Raw genomic sequence first — 27,760 nt, 5'->3', positions numbered from 1 at the left:
TGCACCCACCTCTGAGAACATGGGCAACTTCTTGGCGAAGTCGACGACGCGTGTGATGGCGGGGGTCATGATCTTGGTGAACTCGCTGAAGGCTTCCAGGTCCACCTTGTCTCCGTCGGACGTGGGCACGATCGGGCCCTGGCCGATGTCGTCCGACTGCAAACAAGACATCACACTGCTGACTGAGGGACAGTGAACGCATCGGTGCAACCCCAGAGCAATGACGCGATGGGAAACAACATGCTGTTTGGTTTTCATTCACTCAATGCATAACTTAACTTAACATAACTTGTCTGGGGCAGAAAACGTGTTGGTACTGGGATGATATGAAAATGCCACGTGGCGATTATCCTGGCCAACAAATAATCGCGATATTATCCAGATAATCATCAAAATATGCTTGAAAATGGCACTCATGATTTGGTTTAGAAACAGATGTTTGTATTACGTCACAGATAAGAAACATCTGTTAGAAGTGAAAAACTAAATATAAAATAAAAACTAAATTAATGAAATCAATGGAAAAATAATCAAATAATGAACATCAAAAGAGTTCTGCCTCCATAAATAAAGGATAAATAAAAAGTCTAGATGGCTTTTTCCAAGTCACTCGTGACCATATTTACGATTGTCCCGATAACAGATAATCACCACAAATGTGACTGCGTTCCTACATCATCCCTGATGCGCACATGATGCCCTGATGACATCGGTTGATAAAAAGTGAATTTCCCCAAGAGGCATGAAGATAAAATATCTAATAATATAATAATAAAGCAATTCTTTCTTTGTGAAGAACAACAAACAGTATCAGCATCGGCCTCGCTCTTCAAAGCCACCAGACTCCCTTGAAAAAAACAGTAATTTGACCTCACACAAGGCAGGAGGTGGTGGTGATCACTGCCACGATGGGTCACTTTGTTTGTGTCGCTGTGTGACTTTAAGGGCTTCAGGTTGTCAGGAGAAAGGTGTAATATTCTACATATAGTATGCACTTCTTCTTCTGACTAGAGTAGAAAGAACCTCATTATTTCATGAGACAAATAAGGCTAAGGGATCTAATTACTAAGTAGCCCCTGAACTCAACACGCCATGAACTGACATCGTTATGGGCCAGCGCTCTGCCTGAAGGCTGCTCAGACGCTGGAAGCTCACCAGGAACTTGCGCTTCTGTTTCCAGCTGGAGCCCTGGGCGTTGGCGTTGGTGTGCCGGTGGGCCTCCGTCGCCATCCGGATCAGCTCCCACTCGGCCGTGTTGGGCTCCGGCCTCGTCTGCAGCGTTCGCACCATCTCCTCCCTCTTCCGTTTCTGGCGGTTCTCCTCGATCAGACGCCGCTTGGCCACGCGCTTGGAGTCGTCCAGCACCACTGAGGGGAGGAGAGGGAGGACAACACAGGGATGAATGACAGCCAACAGGGCTGGATGACTCATTCTGCTGCTACTCTGCTTTGTGCCGCTTCAAACAATGAACTTCACATTTCCTGCAGGGACACAGATTACTCATGTGTGAGTGATATTATGATACATCTGGTCCTAATATGACAACAGATATAAGAAGAAGAAACATTATGACATATTAGTTGGTTTGTATAACTGTAGTTTATTCTACATCTTGTTATTTATGTGCAGTTTATTCTTATAGATTTGTGGTGTCACTAGCAAGGATGTGTGTATTTATTGTATATGTCTGAAGTTAATCCTCTGGTTACTAATTACTGCCAAACATCACAGCAGAGAAATGTAAAGGAGCCCTGCTGCGAACATCAAGTGAGTGTGTTGGAGCTCCGTCCAGATTCATCCCTCAACACGACTCCTCTTCCCTTTCATCCACAGCAGCAGCTGTACTGCTCAATGAGGATCATCTCAAACATGAAACTAGATGATGTGATACTCTGTTATGCCTCTCCTTTACGAGGCAGATCAATGGGATTAGGATGGAGGCTATTAAACAGGCACCAGCGCTTAATCATCGATGGCCGGAGGATTGACACGCTCCGACCTTATCGCTTCTTTTATCTCTACTTTGGAACGTTTTGGTGTCATTTGTTATCGCGCCGCGGCATCCGCTCTGCTCTGTGTGTCGGGGGATTTATCCTCCAACCAGAAACACACTCATCAGATACAGCACTGAAGCGAAGCAGGTGAATTTATCCACTGCTAATACTCTCAGGCGAGCTAGAATGAATCAGAGCCGGAGTCTTCAGCTGGCTAGTTGCCCTCCTTTGGAGCCAGATCCCAGTTCCAGTCCGGGAGGCAGACCCCCTCTCCACATTTAGGAGGAGGCTGTCCTCTCTGATAACATCCCTCCCTGAGGTTTCCCTGTTAAAGAGTTCTTCTACTGAGTCGCTCCGTATCCGTGGAAACGTCCCGGGAGAGGATGTCATATGCTGTACAGATTGTAAAACCCTCCGAGGCAAAGTTGTCATTTTACATCATATTAATAAAGAGAACTGAATAGAAGCTAAAATTAAAAAGCTGTTTTGAGTCTGTCTACTTCAAGCTTTCTAAAATTTCTGCAATTTTATTAATTTTATTGACATTTTACATTTAACTGCTCTGTATTTCTTTTTGAAATAATATATTAAATAGCAATTATTTAGTCATGAGCCGCAACGGATTAGAGCATCAATAAAGAAGTGAAGGGATTAAACTAGACCAGAATGAGATGCAGACTGTATATTACGGGCACTTTGCTTCAACATTAAACTTTTGTATCAATGCTAGTGGCTCTATGATTCTCTACTTAGGCACAGTGGAGCAAAAATGCTAACATCAGCATGCTAACATGTTCAAAATGACAATGCTAACATGCTAATGTTTAGCATTGATGGTTTACAGTGTTTACAAACTTAGATTGGCCTGTTAGCATTTTAACATTTGCCTTTTGTTTCAATGCTAGTGGCTCTACAACGCTTTCCTAAATGCTAACATCAGCACGATGTTTAGCAGGTAGCATTTGAATATTTACTAGTTAGAACTACATAGAGAGAAACAATGCTTCCCCAACATGTCTGAAAATATGTCTGCTCTTTGCTTCAAATAAGGTTTGTGTGGTGAGTAGCAGCCGTAATGTCTTCGTGAATACTCGTAGCACTAAGAAAACCCAGCGTTTCTGAACTCACGGTCCATGGCCATGCCCACAGCGATGCACTTCTTAAAGCGACACAGCTGACACTGGTTGCGGGTGATCTTGTCGATGATGCAGCAGCCTTCATATTTACAGGAGTACGCTGGGTGAAGGTTCTTCTGGATGGTCCGGCGGAAGAAACCCTGAAGTAAGCAAAAGGAATGGAGACAGAAGAAGAAGAAAAGACAAAGGGAGAGGCTGTCAAATAAAAGAAGAAAGAAAGACAAACTCCACGGAGATAGAAAAGAGCATTCAAAGACTGAGGGAAATATGCAACTCCATAACCTCAAAATTAAATCCACCAATTAAATGTTCTTGTGTTGCGATCAGCATAAAACAAGTGCATTCAACGGCTCGGATCACATGGCAGGCTGCTGATTGCATGACAGGAACTCGGCGTTCCAAGAACAGTTAAGTCATTAAGTGATGCCGTGACGGAGCGTGTCTCTCTGACCGCTTTTGTACAAGATGGTTGGGCAGCAGTTTGATTAGGATCACACTCTTTAAGTGGTTTACAAAGAAATGCATTCAAGCAGAGACGCACCAGGGAGGGAGGTAAGAGAAGTCCCTCTGTTATCTTTTTAAATCCTTCTGAAGACATTAAATTCACTGCGCTGCAAAGAAAAAAAAAAAATGTATCTATATCATGCCCTCCCACTTAGCGCTACCATCATCCTCGTCCCCAAAAACACAAGGACCCCAGGACTAGATGACTACAGATCCCTCGTCCTGGCCTCTTTGGTCCAGTCGCATATCAAAACCATCACTGACACACTTGTGGACCTCTGCCCTCCACTTCCTCCCTGAGCACCTGGACTCCACAGGACCCAATGCCAGGATCCTGTTTGTGGACTTCAGTCAGCAGCTGCAGGGCAAGCTCTGGCAGCTGACTTGCTGTCTGACAGGAAGCAGCAATGTGAAGCTGGAAAACCTGTTTCAGACTCTTGGACCTTCAGCACCTGTTCACCTTAAGGCTGCGTTCTTTCCCCTCTGCTCCAACAGCTGCAACTAAAGCACCCAATCCGTCAAGATCCTGAAGTTCACGGCTTCCCTCTACAGGTGGACCGTCTGGTCAGAACAACATGGAGCTCACCGCTCTGGAGACAGTGGGGATGGTTGTGGATTTAAGGAAATTTGGAGTCGATCCTCACCTCCTTCATCACCATCTGGTACGCTGCTGCTACCGCCAAGGACAAGGGCAGACTGCAGCGAATTATTGGCTCTACGGAGAAGATGACTGGCTGCAATGTGTCATCCCTCCAGGACCTGTACGCCACAAGGACTCTGACTTGGGCAAGAAAGATTGCCGCCTCCCCCTCCCACCCGATACAAACCCTTTGAATCTCTCCCCTCTGTTCCCGCTGATATGGAGTCTCATCCCACTGTAGAAACTCAGTGCCTGACAGTATGGGTTGCCAAGTTGCCATTGGTGATCATTTTGAGCAATTGGTAACCCATTTTTGCCCTCTGCTTGCCATCAGTGGCAACAAACGTATAGCCTGAAATAAATACATTCGTAATAACTGTTGCATTAGTGACATTTAAATATGGCTGTTACAGTCTGACTGTAACCAGACAATGGTGCACACGGGTGTCTGGTGACAGTGGTGAAGACAATCAGCTTTACTGACTGCAGGGTGGAAGGTTCGACTCCAAAAACCCCTGATGAACCTGAATGTATTCCAGCATCTTAGAGCTGACACTGCAATCATGTACATACTGTATATATGATGTAGGGCTGGGTGACATTTCGAGTTTTTAAAATATATTGATATATTTTGAGTGATATTTAGACTTTGTTTTTGTTTATTCTTTATGGGGAAAAATAACAAGATATATATCGAGTATCGCCATCAAGCTAAATATTAGCAAGATAGGATTTTTGGTCCATATCGCCCAGCCCTAATATGATGCATCTCATCTCAAGTTCCTGGAAGAAAGCGGATTCTGATTCTGAATACAGTGTTATTGTTGTTTCCCCGATAATTCATCTGTGCTCATCGACACCACAGCAGGACTTCCTGTGTGAGTACAGCAGAAGCCCCTTTTTAGAGGCTGTGAACCGGCTGCTCTACGGGACGCCAATAACTCCATAATTAACACCAACAACCTCAATCAAAAGGGCCTCCTGCGAAGTCAGGACCAGACAGTGTAATACAATTCAATTAAAAAACAGGAAAACAGAGTATTGATATTTCATATCAGTATAGTAGGACAATTAGCATCCAAAGACTGGAAATTGGTTTCTTTGTGTGCCAAACAATGTCTAGGCTAATTAAGGGTTCATTTCACTGCTCAGGTTGTGGTAAACATCTGACTCTCCATCTAAAAGCGAGATGACGGAGAACGATCAATCCTCTCATCAAACGTTACGCCAGAAACAGACGAGCAAAGGCGACCCGACATGTCTGTTTGTTGAAACTGAAGTCTGTTTGTTTGAACGGTGAGAAAAAAACCCTGGAAAGCTTCAGGCGGTTCTGCCAGCTTTGATTAGGCCCAAGGGTGGTTAAAAATTACGAGGATTTTAATGAGAAAAGAAAGGCATAAACAAAATCCTGTTAGCGTGCTAGCTAATCAAGTAAACGTGAATGTCATGAGTTGGGATTTTTTCATTGGTAATTATCAACCACTAAGCGTAAGGGGGTGGGGGGGATGGGCACTGTAGAAAAAAAAATGGAGCCGAGAGCGTAGGGAAATATCCTGAGAAAAAAACGATTAAGATCTAACCGTTTTTTGAGATTGTCATCTCATGGGTGGGCTAAGATGCTAGCGCTACCTTTCACTTGTTGTTATAGCAACGGCAAACATCCGGTCAAGCAACGTGTTTACTTCCTCTATGACCTCTATAATAAAGTCGCAAATTTGCACCCAATCAATAAATACTCACAAGATGACAATTTGACCCATCTAAAAAAACACCAATAACCATCAACAGCCATCACCCTACAGACAGTAACAAGGCGTTGTCACATATTAATTAGAAAAAAATAAATGCGATATTCTTTGGAAATAAGCTAGCATAGATGCCGGTTGTTAGCATCGTAATAAAGTAGCAAATCTATGACTTTAGAATGTTGCAAATTTGCGACTTTTTTGGAATATTGCCCACCTCTCTCGGCTCCGTTTTTCCCCCCTGCAGTGGCCCTAATGTGCTGTTGTATCCAGGTCCTGGTAAACTGAAAGCTTTGGAGGCAGCTGGCTTTGATGTTTGCCTCTCATCCAAACAGAGGCTTTAGGGGCGTGGCTACCTTGTGAGTGACAGGTTGCTACCGCGGCGTGGTCCAATCCGGGGGTTGTGTCTTAGATCTTGAACCCTTTTTCATTATGTTTTCAGTTCATGAAAGTTAGTTACTTTTTGGTTGGCTAAAAATGTGAGCGTTCAGCTAGCTCCGCTCCCTCATGTCAAGCGGCCTCACTCTCAGTTTGCTTTGGTGTCTGGTGGCAAAACGACGGCATCAATGCTGGACTTGAGGCTGCAAACCCGCAGTCAACAAACCAAGGGGTCTACGGGAGGAGTCCAAGGGTTGACGGGCGGACAGCTGAGCTGTGATTGGACATGAGCTGTGGATTTGGAAGCTCATTCAGCGAGAGGCAGGTGTTGTACTGTACCTTGCAACCCTCGCAGGTGATGCAGCGGTAGTGGTAGCCCGTCGCCTTGTCCCCGCACACCACACACGGCTCATCCTTCTCCAGGTAGCTGGGGATGTAGCCTGGAACAGAGACACTCAGAGCTACAGGAGAGGAGGAGGAGGAGGAGGAAGACAGGGTGAGGAAGAAGGAAAGGAAGAGGAGAAGAAAAGTGGTGATGAGGAGATGAGGGGAAGGAGGAGAGGAAGGAGGAGAGGAAGGAGGGGGCTGAGTATTATCACATGGGCCTGAATGAAGCTCCGGTGAAAGAGACTGTGATCATATGACTTCTGCACACTTATATATCATGCCAGTTTACAAGGTTTACATTCCCACAATTCATGGCTTGATCTTGACTTTTCATTTCTATCATGGGGTGAAATGTTTGTTCCTTTGAACTCATGATGTGTATGTGACTGTGCACCTTGAAGCTGTGATAGACTGTATTCCTCAATGCCCAACACACACACACACACACACACACACACACACACACACACACACACACACACACACACACACACACACACACACACACACACACACACACACACACACACACACGTGACCCAACCAGCCAATCACAGCGCAGAGGTGTCTGGAGAGCAAAAGTCCTCCAGTGGGGGATTTATGGAGTGTCTACTAGGCCACAGTGAAAGAGCTTCTGTGTGCATCAATCTTTCAGAGGCAATCTGGGCTGCAATCTGTCTTTGTGGCTGTGCTAACTATAAAACGGAAGATTTGAAATCCCTAAATTACAAAAAAAAAAAGAAACCCTTAAAAAAAATAAAAAATAAAATATAATAAATCCTTTTCAAATATGCATTCATCATGCCTAGTTCAATGAAAAAAACTTATTTCGCTTTAAGGTTGTAATAATTGAATAATCTGTCAATTATCCATGCCGCACAAAACCACATTTTGTTATTTAATTTGTTTTAATGTAATCATTTTCAACCTTCCATAAGTCGCTGCTAAATTCTCCAAGTTAGATTCAATTTCTTCCCCGCTCAAGTTTCCTTTCTTCTTCTTAATTCACTCAATTTCTTAGAATGTCACCCTTGTTTCTAATAGTTGTTGCTTATTTTGTGTGTGCATTCCTCCTGGAGAGCAATGAATAGGATAAATACTTGTGTCTATTCCTGATCAGAGCACACATGTGACTCATCAAGTGATCCTATACGCTTCGTATGAATGACTGACTTCATAAATAGGTCAAATTCTTCACTTTTTCATACCAAACTTTAGAACATTAGTAAGAACCATCCTCAGAACTTTGATAAATATACTGTAGGCCCTGATTACAAGACCAAACATCACTACTGTATGGTCATCACAAATGCCTAATTCTTCACCAAGGTTTTAGACAGCCATTTGGCTTCAAAATGTGTTGAAAAAATACACCAGTGTATACTAAGAATAAATAGTTGCAGCAGTAAATAAAACACAACATTTACCTCTCAATGATAAACAGATCTCTTAAGGCCCCCACACACCGCCCAGACGTCCAACTGCCTTATCCGACCACTCTCCGCCCACTCTGTTGCCTCTCGTCTGACCCGTTCGGCAGAAAAGTTGCGTTGTACACACCGCTTCGACGTGCTTCCGATGACACAGCAGCGTGTACGTTCTGCGCTTGCGCGAGATGCAATAAGCCTCCTTAACAGCGGGTGGCGCTAGTCTTGTCTCCTCAGACTTCGCATGCTCAGTCTGATCAGACAACGTCCGCGCGGCTCCGAAAGCTTCCGACGCAGCTGTACACACCAAACATATGTGTTCCCGATCTCGTCCGAGCCTCTCCAAACGCTTCAGACGTCCAACGGTTGGGCCGGTGTGTTCCTGCCTTTAAGGCCCAAACCATGATTAAACATAAACAAAAATGCTAAATATTTGAGTGTACCCTTCCAAAAATCTGCTTATTTGCTTTTATGATCCAGTGAGATATACTTGAGCACAACTGATTGGTCAGCTGGAGGTCACATAACAATGTTTAGTACAAAAAAACCCAACTAAATTGTAACGAAAACAACATTCACCCACAAGCAACATCACAAACATTGATTCTAACTATTCATGCACCGCTGCAAAATAGCCTTTTACATGCTAGATTGCTACTCAGCAAAAGGCATCCAGCCTTAAAAGTGAGGTGTTTTCTTTTGAAACAAGTGCTGTGTGGCGGATCTCATTTATGTCGATGTGTAGAGCAGTTCATGTGGCTTTAGAAAAAGTGACAGATGATAAATATTTAGAAAAGCAATGCATAAATATTTAAAGAAATGTTAAATTTGAGAACAGAGTTTTGTGAGGTCGTAGGCGGTCGGATGAGTGTTTATTTGGGTTGTCTTTTGATGTTGGAATAAAGTAATACCATTTACACTATGAAGTGTCATTTCGTTTGTGTAATAAACATTTGTACACAGTCATTCATAGAAACAAAGCTGCTCTACTAATTAGGAGGTTTTCATTCTGACAAAGTATTGAGAAAAGTATGTGGTATCGGAATTAGTATCGAACATTCTCAAATGATACCCAGCCCTCACTATTTTTTTATTACTGTCCCTGCCAGCAGGGGGAGACAAATGTTCCACACTCCAGCACCAAAAGTGTAGATCAGTTTGGTGGTTCTGGACTTGGTCCTGAACCTTCAGAGTTGGTCTGCAGCTCCTCTCAAGCATATCCCTTACAGGCTTCGGTCACCTGGGGGAGCTAATTCCAGTTCAACAAAGCCTCTGGAGATAGAACATGAATAATGAAATGCTGAGGAGAAGATTATCATAGTGATGAGACCGAGGACACGTCTGAAAGCCCAGGAGAGCCGTCGGGCGACTGGCCAAACAGAGTCTAAAAATAAACCTTGAATTGTGTTGGCTTGCTTGTTTAGAGGTGACAAAAACACAACGATGATAAATCCTTACCAGACACGCTCTTCACCGAACACTGGCTGTTCTTACTCTTTCTCTTCGGCACATCTGGCCACCTGGAGGGGGGGGGGGGGCAGAAGACAAGAGTGTGATGTTTTGGTAACTAAAAAGTGTGCACAATCCCCAAAATAAGACACTGAAAGCTCTGAGAGCTGATGTTTTAACCCAACCACCTTCTCTAGCTCTGGTTTACTGATGGATGGATGTCATGATATTATTGGTTGAAATTGGTCGGTACTGATGTAAGCCCACGTCATATTGGTTTCCATTAAGAATAAAACATTGGCTTTTGCTAGAAAAAATAAAAGGAAACAGATTTTGTTTGGCATATATTGTTAAATAGGTGTATGATATGAGCTAAAAAGGGTTAAACATAATTTTCATTTCAGCTGGATTTCCAAACAATCAAATAATTTAAGTCATTCATTCAACTGTACAATTGATTCAATCTTACATCGGATGACAATACGGACGAAAAGAAATGTTTGCAACAATTAACTCATCGAAGCAGCTCACTGAAACTTAAAGCTGCAACTGTTGTTTTTTTATGGCCACTTGGGGGCAGCAGGACAAGCTGTAAACACAATGAGCTAAAAGACGCTAAAATGCTACACGAGCCGTATATTACAACCGATGACACGACACGATACGTTATCTAAAAACGCTGATAAGTGCAGCTTTAAGCTAACAGCCATCGCATAATGCGACTGACCAGATGGCGATTTCAAGGGCAGCCGACACAGAAGACGGGCCGGCTGGTGGCATGTATGCAAAGTTAAAAGTCTGCTTGGAAGATAAGCTCGACCGCCGGGAAGTCGATTTTCTCTCGCCGTTTAATCCCCTCCGTCTCCGTCTTCGGAAATCCATTTTGACTTTTTACTTCTGCCTTGAAAATATATATGTCTTTCACTTTCAAATGGTGTCAAATTTACATGGAGGTCATTTAAAGTCGAGCACATCTTGTGCTTTCATACAGTGTCCGTTTTGACTCCTCGGAACCTGATGAATGATGTATGATACCTGTACCGACACACACACACACACACACACACACACACACACACACACACACACACACACACACACACACACACACTGACACACACTGACACACACCAGCATGTAGATAATTCCTTCACTCATCTCTTCCCCACCTCCTATCTCTTTCTGTGATTCTCTATGCTTCCTCTTTTCTCACTCTCACAGGATGGAGTCTGCATTTGCTCCTGGCAGCAGATTTGGATTACCGTCCTCTCTCCCTCCCTTTTATCTGTCTATCCCTATGTCTGGCTGTTCACTCCACCCCCCACCCCCCCCCACCCATCTCCATACAATCTCTGCTCCTCCCACTTTGGCTACTCCCTATATCTTACTGTCTGCTCAACTTTCATTCTTTCCTCCCAGACATTTCTGTTTTCCTGCCTAAACTTCCATCAGCAGTATTAGGTAACTCCCTCATTCCCTACCTCTGTTCCTCTGGCTGTCAAATCCACTTTCCTCTTCCAAAAAAAAAAAAGAAAAAAAAAAAGAAAGAAAAATCCTCTGACGTCTCTTCCTCTGTTCTTGCTGCTCTTCACGGTTGAGCGGACTTATTCATTCTATTGCTGTGCACATGGTGGGGCAGTGCCATGGTGGAAGCTGTCTACTCTGCTCTCTGATCAACCAGAACACAAACATCAAGCCGATCATTCCTGCCTCCGTTCATCTCCTCATTCACAGGACTGGTGACAGCGTGGACAAAAACAGCTAATTACTCAACGTCACTGGATGCTGGTGGGCATGTTACCACCAGAGGTCTCTGCTCCATTCAAGCAAACGCACAGCTTGAAATCATTATTTCATTCATTTTCAGCCACTAGGGGGCCAACATGTTTTTCTGGTGCAAAAGTTAGCCGACATACGAAGAGGAATCAGAAACATTGTTACAATTTAATTCCACACGACACATGAGCATAACCGTATAAACTGCATTACTGCAATAGAAGCCCCAGTCCCAGTATGAATGTGAGGACGACATACTGGGAGGAGCGGGAAATCATAATTTAGAATGACTGTTGAGTCGTATCAGTACGAGCCTGAGAGTCGCACAAGGCCGAGGTGTAACTTTCAGCCAATCGCTGACCTCCTTTATACTTTGTTTCCGCCCTCTGCGCTGCTAATCACAACAGCCAAGAAAAATAGTTCCTTTTAAGAACTTAATTTCTAACCGGAGTCTAACCAGACGAGGTGAGTTTTAACAAACCTGGACCAACATTTTCACAAATGTTCGAAAACATTTATTTATTGTGGACAAAATGTAAACAAACTCTCACAATATCTTCAAAATGCAGCTATTTTGGTAAGCGTGGTGGAGGGTTATGTAAACTAGGAGGCCGATGTTATCGATGGACGATGCAGTAACACTAGTCTGGTTACAGCAGATAAACGCGCTTACACCAACCCTCTACACTCTTTGGTTTTAAAGAGGGTACCACTGCAACTTTCACATGAGACGTAGTTATTTCATCCATTGCTGTTGAACACATTATTAATCATAATATTGTGGCAGACAGGAATGCATGCTGCTAGGAAGCTTTAAACGGGGCACGTGAGAACACATGGCACTACAGACGACATCCTGAGGGCTCTGGATGAAAGATCACCAGCAAGACAACGCTGTGGCGTCTTTGACAAAAGCCTCACTGTTGTGTTCACTTGGATCATAAAACCCTCAGATGCATTAACACCTCATATCACCTCCCACACAAGGCGAAGACACATTTGATTGTCAGACTACAGACTCTCATGAATCTCACAAGATGAACAGAATTTTGACTTTGAGGGAATTTCCATACTAACTACAAATTTATTTTTAAATGATTGCATAACAAGTACAAAACAATTCATGAAAAATCATGTTTAATTTGAGAATTCCAGAAATGCCACTTCAATGTGATGATGTTTGCAAATCCAATTTGTGGACTACTGTTAAGTTTGACAGCAAGGAAGAATAATGCAAACTGACAAAGAGGCCCCACACACACACACTCACGCACACACACACCTCTGACTTTATCTCCTGTAAACATGCGCTGCGAGCCACGGACACGCCCACTCCCAACACACATTCACACAAACACACCGACCTGTTGATGCAGTACGGCTGCAAGATATGCATGTCGCCGGGTTTGCAGGACTTTAGGAAGGAGAGCAGTTCAGCAGCAGTAGCAGCTCCTCTCTACCAGTTCAGCCTCCCGGCAGCCTGGTGGGCTTGTGGCTCTGTGTGATCGGTATCTGGACAAGTTCTTCAAAAGCAACCAGTCTCTGTTGATCTCTAAACCTGGAAGAGGAGCTCCTTAAATTCACGGCGAAGCACCCCCCCGCTGACCCGAGCACTCAAGTCCATCACAGTGAAGTGGAGCGGTGGCTGTGATCAGCTGTGATATCTGAGGCAGTAGTGCCTCGCTGCCTCAGACTGGCTGCTGGGAGGAACGTCTACTCTGTTTATGTCCCTCATCCCCCCTCCCTCCCTCTTTCTAGTTCTCGCCCAGCCTCCCCAGCTCACCCGTCTCCCCCCAGTGCACGCTCGCTGTCATCACAATACACCTCCACCTCCTCTGCTCACTTCCCCTCCTTGCTTTCCTGCAGATTCCTGTTCTTGACCGCCCTTCTCTTCTAGTCTACTCTTTGTCCCCGGGAGGAAACAAGAACAAGTTGGCTCTTCACATCCAAACTTGAGCTTTAATGCTAACTAGATTACATAACGGCGTGCTGATGCGCTCTCCCAGTACAGCAGCATGAAATCATATGAGGACACACAGATGCCTGATATGTATGATCAATCTTCATGAAATCTATTGAATCGCTTTACGCTATGACCTCTTTTCTTCCACGGGACCGTTTACACAACGCTTTCAACAAACTAAGCAAAAGTATTTTAATGTTATAGTTGAACGTTTACACCACACGTTTTCAGCAAACTACGCAAAAGTATTTTTACGATATAGTTGAACGTTTACACAACGCTTTCAACAAACTACGCAAAAGTATTTTTACGTTATAGTTGAACGTTTACACAACGCTTTCAACAAACTACGCAAAAGCATTTTTACACGACACGTTTTTTAAACAAACTATGCAAAAGTATTTTTGTGTTCTGCCCGCTCGCTTTCACGACACGTTTTCAACAAACTACACAAAAGTATATTGACGTTATGGAAGCTAACTTTCACCACAACATTTTCAACAAACTACGCAAAAGTATATTTACGTTATGGACGCTTGTTTACACAACACATTTTCAATAAAGTACGCAAAAGTATTTTTACGTTATGGTCGCTCGTTTGCACAACATGTTTTTAACAAACTATGCAAAATTATTATCACGTTTTGCGTGCTCGTTTACACAACACGTTTTCAACAAAATAAGCAAAAGTATTTTTACGTTATGGTCACTTGTTTACACGACAGGATTTCAACAAAATAAGCAAAAGTATTTTTATGTTATGGTCACTAGTTTACACGACACGTTTTCAACAAAATATGCAAAAGTATTTTTATGTTATGGTTGCTTGTTTACCCGACAACATTTTCAACATAATTTGTTTAGTGTTGGCCTTTTGCTGACACGATAATGTTTTTAGCAAAACTGTTGTGTAAGTGTAGCCCAAGTGTAATCATAATCAGACATCGTAAAAGATACAGTTACAGCTGGTTTCAACCATTACCAAGCACGCTAGCAGGGTTCATCTCAGACGTAAGGCCACCCAGCATCAAGTATTGGAAATCCTCAAACAAAAGTTCCAGTAATAGCCAGGGGGTTGGCTGGCAACCAAACAGCTGGTCGCTAGTAAAGGCTGGCTCAAAACATTGAAGGGGCAAATCGACGTAAACAGCAAGAGAAGGGCTGCCCTTTTCTTAGTCCTCATTTCTAAGTGCTTTTTAAGCTTGATTATTTATTTCCAAGAAATGTAATAGCACATCTCTTGTACACCAGATGTAAAGTGCTGCTTTTGTATGATTCTTTGAGGAGAAGCTCAGTTTCACAGATCCGTCTCTGTGTTCGAGGAAAGCTCGTGCATAACTCGCCTCCTTTTTTTTTGGGATCGATGTTAAGCTGTCATCAATGACACTGATGGAGGGAGGGGCAATGCAAAAATACCCAAGAAGGAAGTGTTTATATTAATTGACAAGAAAGCTAAAAATTGCAAATTAATATGCGAAAGGAAGGGAAGTGTTGCATTGGAATTGTAAATACATTTTACATTCAAATGTATTAATGATACATTTTCTTTTCCTCACATAGTCCAGCTTACAACTCTTCACCATTGACCATAATTTTCTTTATCTCCACCTGATCCATGGCAACCCCCTACATAGACCCTCACTATTTGTCCTAAGGGGATTCTGTGGCCATCTAATATTTTTCATTTTAACTGAACTAAAGAAGAAAGTGGTGGGCGGACCAACCTCAGCATCCAGAGAGCCACTATGCAGTGGAAATGAGGACCAGGGAAACATCTTAACAATAGAGCCAGTACTTTCTGTCTGAATATGTGTGTCCTACGTATATCTCCAGAACCATCCGTCCGATCGACTCTACTCTACTCGTAGGGCACATTGCCGGGGAGCCAAGGACATGGCAGTGTTTAATAAACTTGGCATATTAATAAACTTTGAATAAACAAGGGGTGGCAGCGAAGTTTCAGGGTTCTGAGTGGAGAAATGTCATCTGCAGTGGGCCGTTACCGGCAGAGGCTCGTTGACTGCAGGTCACTTTTGCTGCTGGATATGGTTAGAGTAACTCCTCTTCACATGTTAAAAAAGGATAAAAGTTAGAAATATGATGAAATATACTACAGTTTCAGATTGGAATATCCAATATTCTGTGCAATACCAACACTCATTTAATATATATTCATATTCTATTTCATGTGCATCAATGTGAACTCAACCACCAGTCTGTCTACAATCATATGGTTATAATAAATGTTTTTACTGTTACTTTTTTATTGTTTTATTTATTTAGATATTGTATTGTGTTATTATTTTATATTAATGATCTTTTTTACATATATTATTATATACATATATACTATTTTTTACTGTTAATTTTTAAAGTTGTTTTTATTTATGTATTATATTGTATTATTATTTTATATTAATCATATTTTTACAATCATTTTTCTGTATTGTTACCTATTTATTAAATTTGTTTTTTTGTTGTTGTTGCATTATCCTCTTTGGTGCTGTTAGACTTTACATTTCCCCTCCGTGTGACTAATAAAGGATTATCATATCTCATCTTATCTTAAAGCCTGTCGGTCACATAATCCCGTTTCAAACACACCGTTTTCTCTGCCGTCGAGGTGGACACATTAACTCTCTGGAACATTTTATGACTACATTTGTAATCTCTACTGTTACTGAAATAACCCAACAAGATTAAGAATCTCGGCCAAAATAAATAAATGCAATCCCTCCTTCAAACAGATTTGCTTGAAACACAAAGGCAAAAAACTGTTTATCTGCTAAACGTGGCTGTTTAGCCGAGCTTTATTTCAATGGCGAACATTTAGATTTGAGATTCATCTTCTCTCCCTTTCTCGTCTCCTTTCACAACACATTATTTGTCCTCATCCTCCCCAATGTCACCCTTTTGTCAGGCCTCGACAAAGCACAAACACATTTAGCAACTCCCCAAGGTAAAGTCCTCAGCGTCAGCTCTCAGTCAGAGGCCTCGCTGGCCTCGTTCAGACCCACATGGTGGTGTGTAGGAGGACGGCTGCTGTTAGACACTCGGTACCAGCACGCTGCAGTCGTGTGTGGTCGTCGGTAAGAGTTGGCTGGAACGTGCCCGTCATGGTTAAACCACCTCTGGACACCACACAGATGCTGTTATGTCACCATCAGCGCCGGCACGCTCAGGTTCTCAAATCATTCAGAAGTAAAAATCCATATTTCCGGACCAGTTCCCACATTTGCCCATGGGTGGGGGCCTTTCAGCGAGCTGCTGAGCCTGAACTCCTGGCCGTCCTCGAACTGTGATGCTCACGGTGGGAGAGCAGAGCTGAAGCTTGGATGCTATCTATCTGCCAAAGCATCACATCAACCCCTTTGTTCAGTGTGCTCCTCAAAGCATCTAACCAGGACTATGTGACGATGGTGCTGGTGGACCATCCATAGTAAATGCAAACATCTTATTTTGTAATAAATACACATCGCAAACTATTTTCTTGTCATGAAGTTACCCTAGTAAGCAGTAGAAGATAGAATGCGTTTCTCCTGGCCTTTATTGTGAAAGGTAAGTTAAATATACAGTATTTTATTCATGGATTTGTCTCGACGACGCTGCTCTCTCTGCTCTGCATCGGTCAAGTCTCTCCTTCAGTACAATGCATGATGGTCTATAATGAGCTGTTAGTGACCATGAGTTGTACACTCCTGTTCAGGATGAATAGTGGGATACTTTCAGTCCTCAATATAGGTCACAATAGTTCTCATACATTCTGAAAGCACTCCAACATGGAGAACTCACTAGAAGAGAAGAGAAGAGAGATAATAATATGTTTGTCTTTAGTAGCCCTAGTTTATTCTTAATTAAAAATGGATGCTATGTGACATTTTATATATATATAGTTATATGGTCTAATGTCATGACAGACCAACAGGGTCCAATCAGAAACACACCATATTCCCGTCTCCTCTGCATGCTGGGAGCAGAGTGAGTGGACTGAAATGGCTCCGACGTTGTGGACGAAAGTAAGTCAGCACTTGTGGGCCTCTAAAGGGGCTCTGTGGTGCTTTTCCTGGAAGGTGGGTTCCTCCATGGCGCCGCTGCAGGACTTCCTGCATTTTTGTACAGTGAGTGACACACTGAGAAACTTAAAAGTGCCAACTTTGTCTTTCCGCCTCTGTTACTGGAGGAATGCTGGCCTGTAATCCCCCACCGCCTGCTTGGTCCTGCTTGTGTTAGCGGATCTCTTTGCATCCCCCCAATAGCCCGACCATCGCTGGAGATCAGGCCAACGACTGTCGTGGCGGCGGGGGCGGCGGGCTTCAGGGCGGCGCTGCAGGCCAGCGTGGCCTTACTCGCGGCCACAAGAGGGACAAATAGAACAAGAGGGAACAAAAAACTGAGTTGCTTTTTTTCTTTGAAAAGAAAAAAAAAAACTTTTTTAAAAGTACTCCAGCTCCCATGTGATGGATAACTGTCACGCTTAAATTCAAATTACATCCTGGCATTAAATTTAATTGAGGAGAAATCCTGCCTGCAGCTGTGTGACACATGATCAGCAGTGCAAAGTCTGATAAATCGCCTCACGTGACTCGAGTTGGTTCGGAAGACTACAAGTATCATACAATGGGAAAATAATAAAAATAATAATCTGGGGGTGTGGCGTTGAGAACAAGTGAGCTTACCAGACCTCCGTACCCTGCTGCTCGTCTCCGCATGACGCCCGAGGCTCAATGCTACATTAGCCGCCGCTTGCATAATACCCGCAAATCTTAGATTCGCATTGTGGGTGATGTAGGTGCTAGAGCTTGACAATGAAGTAGAACCAAAGAGAATATATACGGACGATCATTTCGATACCTTCTAGAAAAGGCCAGCGATCCAATGTGACATCAGAATAACAGAGTTTATTAAAAGTTTGTCACTTCTATTTACCATAGAGTGGTAAAGAGAATAGATTACGATGCCTGAAGGGCATATCCACACAGCTCATTGCATTGAAATAAGCACTCAAGGTATTTTCTGAACAAATCTGCTTTGAAAGTTTGCAGCGATTCGGACAAAAGGCATTCTTCCTGGAATCTCGCCGCATTCGACATCAAGAAACATTTACCATAGATTTGTTCACGCCTGGCTATGCTAATCCCTCATCACTTCATAATTTGCCTGTGTCCCAGACCGGGGTGTCAAATGGCCAAGAGGCTTGCGAATGAATACACAGCTGTTATGTTTGCTTGTGCTGCTTAAACTAAGAAATGTATTGTACAACTGGAGAGGGGTGACCTGAGGACGGGGAAGAATGGCCCTTTTCAAACATGGATATTTGTGCATTTTACCTAAAGGAACATTCCGTTCCTGGTACAGTCCTCACTTAAGATAAGAAAAGAGACATATTGTTACAGATTATTCAATAGTACAAACGGGAAATGAGCATTCCTGAACGCTCAAAAAGGCAGCGGTGCCCCAACAACTATTAGCATTCTGTTTGACAGAGATTCCATCACATTCTAAGCACCAACACTAACATCCCTCTCGTTTGCAATAAGAAATAGAGCTGGCGTCTGAAGCACTCTGACGGCTGATCAGCTGTAAGATATAAACTTGTCATGTCATTATAAAGTACATATCTTACGACGGGGACCAAGTATTTTGTCCTTTACTCCCACGTTAGCTTTGGGCCGATAAAACTGATGTGATTGCACCAAATCTTGTCAATCTGCCATGAACTGTTGCTGCTGCTTTAGCTTATTAGCCACTTTTGTCAGTGACTCTAAGGCCAAACTAGCTCAAATCCAGAATAGAGTAGGGCTCTTGAGAACTATACCACCATGCTCAGACGGTGACAAAGAGGGGCTTTTTGGACATTTTTGGGGGGTTTGAGAATCCCTGGAATAAAAGTTCCTCAAAAGCAGTTCAACAGGCGACTGACACACCTCCCACTCACTCGCCCTCGCCCTTCTATCTGGATGCTAATTGAATTGCGATGGTGGAAGCCAACTCCTCAGATCACCAGTGTGCCCACGCATGCACCACTTTCTATTTCAGCATCCTCCACTCCGGGCTATGTGCAGTTTTACATCAACATCGCTCTCTCTTACTCTGTGTGTGCGTGTGTGTGTGTGTGTGCGCGTGTCTAGAACGCTCCGTGACTCAGAAATCACAAAGGGGAGGGGTCAGGGCATGAGGCAGCGCTCACAAGGACACGTGTATGCTCACTGACACACACACACACACACACACCAAAACAAAGCGACAATCCCCTGTTGATGTCACATATTGAGGCGTCCTGAGCTGTCCTCTGCTTTCTGTGGCTCCATCTGCCCTCACTGCTCCTAATCCAGCTCCCTCCACTCGACTAATCCACACACACAAGCACACACACACAAGCACACACACATACATGAGCACACACACACAAACACACACAAACACACACACCCACACACACACACACACACAAGCACACACACACACTAGCCACATTGACAGTTGCAGGCACTCTCTGCTGGCAGAAAGAAAGATGGACCTGTCTTCATGCACACTTCCTCAAACATCCCTCCTCCTCAGGTAGACGCTACGACATGGAGCGTTGCCAGGGCAACACCAGGAAGTTAGTGTTGCACCGGATCCCTCGAAAGCAAAGCGACGGGATGTTTGCATTCGATTGTGGATCATTGCAGAACATAATCAAAAAGGGGGGAAATCAGGCTGAGACCCGGGAAGCCAGAGAACAATGCTGCCCTGGCTTCATCACGCAGTCACATATTTGGGATCCAGCATGGGTGTAAAAGTTTGTCCGTGTAGTAATTAATAGGGGTGGGAGTAACCAGAGACCCCAAGATACAATATCCATAACCAGATAATAATAACCAGACTGTCTGTGGTTCCCTAGAGGTCTACGATAGTAGCTCACGTTAGTCCAGAGACCAGACCAGACTATGTGGAGAAACCAGAGACTGTCTGTGGTCCCCTAGAGGTCTAGATAGTAGCTCACGTTTGTCCAGAGACCAGACCAGACTATGTGGAGAAACCAGAGACTGTCTGTGGTCCCCTAGAGGTCTAGATAGTAGCTCACGTTTGTCCAGAGACCAGACCAGACTATGTGGAGAAACCAGAGACTGTCTGTGGTCCAAACAACAAGGTCTCTACTGTATTTATGTCTAGATGACCTTATTTGGAGTGTTGATGGAGCAGCTACAATGTTAGCATAGCCTAGCACCCATCCACTAGACTCCATTCAGAAAACCAGCATTTTAAAAGATGTTAGCATGTCTTGCAGACAGACCTAACTAAGCATGACTTATGTTGTTACTTTGGCATCCTTTTTTATCCGTTTACCGCAATTAAATCACAACAAAAATGCCTGGCTTGCTCCCTGCTTTTCTAACGTTTCCTGCCAGCTTTCAATTACTTTGTCAATGAAGCTCGCTTTTTGTTTAATTCCACCCGCCTGCCTCCTTGTTTGCATTCGGGTCCCTTTTGTACTCAACAACCTCGGCTTGGCTGTTTGGGAGCCGCCGTCGTGAGTGTTGTGCATTTAATGGGACTCTCTTACGTTTCCCTGGGTGGGGAACTGGTGGGGGGGGACTGGAACCCCAACTCGTCTCTGTCGACTCTGAACCCGCTCTCTGTGAATCTCTGTGTCTCGCTGAATTGATGTGATGAAGCGGGTAGAGGGCGGCATGTGTGTGTGTGTGTGTGTGACTGCACGTGCGGGGAAAACGGAGAGAGCACAGATGGCAGCGTGACAGAGTGTTCTCCCGTTCAGCACTCCAAAAACACACTCAAACACTGAGTCTTTATCTATTCATGCAGCTCACGCCCCGCACACGCTCATGTGCTTCACCTGATCCAGATCATTCCTTCTCCATCTATGTCTATGTATGTATATGTATGTATGTATATCTATAGATATATATGCAACATCTAGATCCGGGTGTGTGTGAGGACTCAAATAATGTGAACTTGGACTCAAATGATGTGAACTTGTATTGTTGCCTGCAGGTACTATTTCATGTGTCAGACCCGCCGCTAATCTCTGCTTTCCTTTCATGTTTGCATCAAAGCTGACGGACCCCACGCAGACATACAATCCATCAGATTCGGTCAACACACACACACACACACACACACACACACACACACACACACACACACACACACACACACACACACACACACAATCCGTCTCACCCTTTCTCATCTCCCTCTGATGAGTTGCTATCCTGCTTGTTGGACATTGGCTCCATGTATCCTCGGCCCCGTCCAGCAGCCAATCACAGGACAATGAGGCGGACCTCGACCTCGCCAGCCTGCTGAGCATTCGCCGGCGGCCCCTTCAACAGAAAGCCATCTGAGGAGCTGTGCGGCGGTTGGCTGGGAGGAGCGGGGGACGGGACATCAGTGGAAGCGTGAGAGAGCTGGAGGGGCAGAGATAGAAGTACAGTCAGGAAACCATCACAATTATTATTATTATTAATAAGATATTACAACATTATAGGTGCAGTCTTTACCCACGATGTAAATATGCCATGTACGTATAGGGAAATGTTTTGAGATATAGATGGATCAGTCACAACCAGGAAATGTTTGGCTTTTATTTTTTACCTTAAAGTCCCAGTCGGTAACATTTTTTTGATCATATTCACCGAAGCCGACACTATGCTCTGATAGAACAACATAAATCATCCGGTTCCAGAAAAAACACGCCTCTACGTGCACGTAGAGCCTGTTGTTTGTTTTGCAAAAAATCGACAGCGCCCGGATCATCCTGTCCAATCAGCACGCAGGGCTGTGTTCGTGCACACACAGAGCCCCTCCCCCCTCGGCCGTTCCACTATCACAGGGGGGAGGTGGAGGGAAGTAGCAACAAGCTTCCAATTCCTCGTTAAAAACAACCAAGGAAAAGAAAACACCGGTGGAAAAGAAGGAAAAAAAGAAAGATGGCGACGGTGCCCGTGATAAAACCAGAGTCAACATCGGACCCGCGTTTCAAAGGTGGCGTGATCTAAGGGATTTCAAAGTGCACAAAGTCCAGGGGGAGGAGCTCGGAGTGAATGAGTGAGAAGTGGATGAGTGAGGAGTGAATGAGTGAGAAGTGGATGAGTGAGGAGTGGATGAGTGAGGAGTGGATGAGTGAGAAGTGGATGAGTGAGGAGTGGATGAGTGAGGAGTGAATGAGTGAGAAGTGGATGAGTGAGAAGTGAATGAGTGAGGAGTGGATGAGTGAGGAGTGGATGAGTGAGGAGTGAATGAGTGAGGAGTGGATGAGTGAGGAGTGGATGAGTGAGAAGTGGATGAGTGAGGAGTGGATGAGTGAGGAGTGAATGAGTGAGAAGTGGATGAGTGAGGAGTGGATGAGTGAGGAGTGGATGAGTGAGAAGTGGATGAGTGAGGAGTGGATGAGTGAGAAGTGGATGAGTGAGGAGTGGATGAGTGAGGAGTGGATGAGTGAGGAGTGGATGAGTGAGAAGTGGATGAGTGAGGAGTGGATGAGTGAGGAGTGGATGAGTGAGGAGTGGATGAGTGAGAAGTGGATGAGTGAGGAGTGGATGAGTGAGGAGTGGATGAGTGAGGAGTGGATGAGTGAGAAGTGGATGAGTGAGGAGTGGATGAGTGAGGAGTGGATGAGTGAGGAGTGGATGAGTGAGGAGTGGATGAGTGAGGAGTGGATGAGTGACTCCTGTGTGGTTCAGAGATGTAACACGTCGGTGATCGTCCTCTCATGAACGTTTAAGCTTAATGTTCTTAAAACGATGGTTTCCACCCAGCAGCTCAGAACTGACTCCACGTTACCAGAGACATGAAGGCTTGTTGTGTTCATGATCAGGTGAAGTCTGTTATTAATATGAAGAGTAATCACATTACAACTGATCAGTGACCTTCATGCTGTACAACTGTATTTGTTTGTCTGCAGCGGTACGTTTACTTTGTTTTGCAGGTATTTGTTTGTAAACCGAAGTATTGGATTTTGATAATCACGTTAATCAAGTAAGGTAATCTTGAATGACTGTCACCAATTTAAAAAAGAATATATATATTATTTGTATATATATTAACAGTATTCATGGCCTGATACATTACCATCACTTATTTCTTTATGATATGTATTTTAGTACTGTTTATGTATTCCTTACGTGTATTTCTGTATTAAAAGTGGATAGTTGTTCTTCATCATCCGAACGTATCAGCTCAGGACGACAAAGAAAGAAAGTCATAACTCAATATTTGAGGAGGATAAAGGCCCCCAGTGTCTTTGAATGTTTAGTTGTAACAAATCCAATTGAGCACTTTTTTCATTGATTAAAGGACGTATCGTCTTGACAATATTTTGAAGGAGTTTTGTACCGAGAAGCGGGGGCATCGCACTCAGAACTCTTCCCAAAATAGCAAAAAATCAAATCATCCGCAACCTAAAAGGTACAACACTCAGAGGTCAGACCTTTTATCTCGGTTTATTCTTCAATTTCCAACTTCAAAGACGCTGGTGTGCTTTCACAATGCAGCCTCTGTGTTCACCCCTCAATCCTCCATCTATTAGAGGAAACAGACTCCAGCAAATCTAATTTACCATAAGCTACTTACAAGTCCTCTGAAAGGAATTCAGGGTAACTTGCACTCCGCCATCTTCACGTATACCAGCTTTGATTCTCCCTTTATGAGTAAAGTGATCACCATTACTATGTTTCTCTGCCAGAAGCCAGTGCTTTCAACACATTGTATGTTCTTTAATGGCTAATAAAAATCAGTCTATGGTCCAATTTTGTAGCCTCATTAAAATAGAAAGAGTGTGGGCCTAAAAGAATGAGAAGAATGATACGATACAAAAACATACATGTGAGATGGAAAAGAAATTCTCTCCATGAAAAACAACGGTTGCTTTCAAGCTTTGTGGGCCAATAAAAATGAACTCAAGAAGCTTTCTGAGCAAAAAAGAAAATCATTTCATTGTTAAAACGTTTTGGCTCGTTCAGTCGATCGGTCGAACACGATATCTCAGGAGCTCGCCACTTTCCCTCTGGCGCCACCCTGAGGTGAAATAAAATGTCTCAACTATTAACTGTGGCATGGAGAATGTTAGACATTTAAGGCTCCCTCATGATGAATTATGACAACGTGTGCTGATCTCCTGCCTCCTGTTTTATTCATATATCAAGCAACTGTACAGAGGAAGCGTAACGCCACCCGTCGCTCTGCAGCCTGGAGCTCACCGTCCGCACGGGCCCACACGAGCACGATCTCGCCGTGATCACATCAAATCAAACCGAAGCTGCAGCCGGAGCTTCCTCGGGGCCAAACACTCGACGGCGTTCTCTAGTAACGCTCCGACGTTCTGAGAGAAGGATGCTCTCCTTCTTGTGATTCATCATCATTAACAGTGTCGTGCTGCTGAGAGTTCAGAGTGGATTATCCTGCGAACGCCGTGGACGCTCGCCAGAGATTACAGTATGAACACAGTTTACCATATGTTGTGTCAGGAGGGACCTTTAAACGTGTCTGCTACTGTCAACATGACTAATAACACAGATTCGACCGATGAAACTGCAAGGAGCAGAGCGTGCCAGATGAGGGCACCAGAGTCACCACAACACCGGGGGTGTGGATGTACACGACATGTGACCTAAGCTGACCTGCTTCCTGCAGACTGTGATGTCACTGTGCTCACATCGTTCAGCACAAATGTGTGTGTGTGTGTGTGTGTGAGAGGGTGCTTACACAACTACATGTGTGTTGGTCACACTGTGACAGTTCACACGCAGCGTTGGGAGGAGTCCTCCTGCTGTTAGGCTAGCGATGCACAGATCCTGGATCAGGTACAGGCATCGAGAGGCCCATCTATATGGTTCAATTCTACGTAATATGACATGATATTATGATTAATTTTAATCCCCATTTGTTGCTGCTTTCAAAATGAACCATTACAGAAAGGTCACTTTTCAAAGGTAGAATAGAATAGAATAGAACACAGTTTCTATTTTCACAAGCTCCTTCTTACGAGTAAACAAAAGCTCCTGATCATTTGTATGAAATGATTTTGTGCTCCACATAAATAGTTTGAAACCAACTTCTTTCCATCATTCATATGTCATTAACAGCTCATTTCATAACAACATAATTGCAGGTAAATGATCCTTCACCAACGTTGAAGCTTGAGGTGAGTCAAAGTTCATTTTTGCTGCTAATAGTGATTATTATTCTTGATAATCCTAATGATTATTTTATGAATTCATCTATGATTAAGGTACACAAGTCAGTTAATTATAGAAAATGAGAGAATATTGACCGTTCTTCACATGTGAGAGGATGACGCCAGAGAATATGGTGTCTTTGCTAAAATCTAAAACGATGATTGGCTACAATAAAAAAAACTAAAAAAACGGTTAATTCCTTTCTTTGTCTCTGTATTGATTGATTTCAATTTCATTGGTCTGTTTCGGGTCTTTTAATGAGACTTGTTGATAAAAAGAAAGGAAGAAAACCTAGTGACAACAAACAGAGCTGAGCTCCATTTCTGCAGATCGACCAGTAGAAGGCACCAGAGTGTAAGAGATCAGATGGACCTGCACACACATCCATCACCAGCAGACTTCATATTTCAGATTGATTGGAGGCTTCTGGGCCATTTTATTGTCTCTCAGCTGTTTTCAGATCAGCTGATTAATCTGGTGTCCTGCCTGTATACACCCACGGCTGCACTGCAACAAGGAACTGCTGATTAGACAAACAGACTTCTGCTACTACCAATTTGCGATCAAGACAAATATAGTCATAAAGGAAAAACAGGGCTCAAGTTGTAGCCTCCGGCTATAACATTATACTTCCTGTTTATATCCCAAAACCCCATAATGATGCCAATTGTAGCTCCGAAACTAAGAAGATAATTATCCTCCGAATCGAAGGAACACGCAGTCGTCCTAATTCTCAGAAGCTAATTATGCTCAGAGGAAGTTTACCATTTGACTGGGACACATGCTGCTTGGTGGCCGAGGTGGAGTTTGGAGTGCAGGAAGATGTCAAACAGAACTATGATGACTGATTACAGAACAGTTATGTAAGAGTGTTGAATGCTTTGACATCATTAATACGCTGCGTGTTCCAAAAAGAGGCACAGAGCCAGTTCAAAACGCCTGATTGCTTCTTCCCGAGCATTAGCTCGCCAAGGTGTGGTCCATCGGCTGAACGGTTGTGGTGAAAATGACCTCCATACTCTCTTTTATTTTAATAATGTAGCGAACTATTGAAAACATTATTAATAAAACACCATAAACAGATGATTTGAACACATTCTATTGTTATATCCGCCACCATTAGGCCACACAGACACCATCCCGTTATCTCTAGCGCTGTCTGCTGTAACCCTCTAGCATCCACAGACTGTAAAAGTGGACATCGTCATGGTGATGTCCCCCACTGGTTTGTGGACTACGGTTTCGAAGCCTCAAGTGCTGCATTTTTGGCCGTCGCCATCATGGATTCATGCAACCAGTGAAGGAAGTGACCATATTTGGAGAGCAGAGGAGCGACGGGTGGATCTGATGAACACAAGCAGCAGAGCGACACCCTTACTGGATCTGGATCCATGTGGATTCTGGTGTAAAGCTGTTAACAAAGTTAGCTTCATGATTCAAGGTCAACTTCCCAGCTAAGGGTTAAAGTCATCTTAGCAGCTAATTGTATCATTAGCGAAGGTAGTGAGGCCATCTTAGCGACCTACAACCAGGTAGCCCCGCCCCCTAAAGCATCCCCTGCTTTCTGGTCTGGTGGACTCTAAATGGACCATAATGTACTAAATGAACATCATGCTGGATTGAAGAAGACTTGAAACTAGAGATTGAGACCATAAACTCATGTTTACAAACATTTTCTCATAGACTTCAGATAGGAGTCGCCACCTGCTTGCCAGTAGAGAGAATGCAACTATAAGACACGTTGCTGAACCTGAGGTTGCCGCCTGGTTCTCACCCCTCAGCTCAAGTTCATGTCCCCAGCCTCCAATCACACCTTAACAATGACACTGTGTTCATGTTGCAACACACTGGTGAGTGATAAGAGTTCTATATTCCAAAACATTCATACAATTCATTTGTGAAGTGTTTAAAAAGCCACTTTGCAACTGCTATGATTTAAAAAAAAATGAAAAGAAAAGAAAATGGGTTAAAAAAGTGGGGAAAGGAATTGCAAAAAAAAATAAAAATAATAAAAAGTCACCATATGGAGCGTGGGTCGGGGACGGCACACAGATCAATGTAAAGTGCATTAACTACAGACAGATCAGTATGTACAGTCCACTGTGTACACACTGTACCAGTCTGGAAACAGGGCTTGGCAATTAAAGAGATCATACACGGGTATTACAACACACACACACAC

At 43.6% G+C, this 27,760-nt stretch overlaps 1 protein-coding gene across 2 annotated transcripts in view; it reads right to left on the bottom strand.

Annotated features, from left to right (window-relative positions):
* LOC311030709 (thyroid hormone receptor alpha) overlaps positions 1-27,760 on the bottom strand; it is a 132,175-nt gene that overhangs the window by 10,486 nt on the left and 93,929 nt on the right. The window contains exons 5-10 of one of the 2 annotated variants that reach the window (XM_084036642.1): positions 21,584-21,810; positions 9,670-9,731; positions 6,737-6,858; positions 3,123-3,270; positions 1,156-1,367; positions 10-156 (exon numbers count right to left, since the gene is read on the bottom strand). In XM_084036642.1, coding sequence (XP_083892768.1) covers positions 10-156; positions 1,156-1,367; positions 3,123-3,270; positions 6,737-6,858; positions 9,670-9,731; positions 21,584-21,639 — 747 coding nt within the window. In that variant the 5' untranslated portion in view covers positions 21,640-21,810. Of the gene's footprint in view, positions 1-9; positions 157-1,155; positions 1,368-3,122; positions 3,271-6,736; positions 6,859-9,669; positions 9,732-12,800; positions 13,104-21,583; positions 21,811-27,760 lie in introns of those variants that run through there. The other variant, XM_084036643.1, reaches the window with a different exon arrangement.

This window comes from Eutrigla gurnardus (assembly GCF_963514095.1).
Source record: "Eutrigla gurnardus genome assembly, chromosome: 20".
NCBI lineage: Eukaryota > Metazoa > Chordata > Actinopteri > Perciformes > Triglidae > Eutrigla > Eutrigla gurnardus.
Note: the sequence above shows the minus strand (reverse complement) of the source record. Positions and strands in the feature narration are given on the sequence as shown.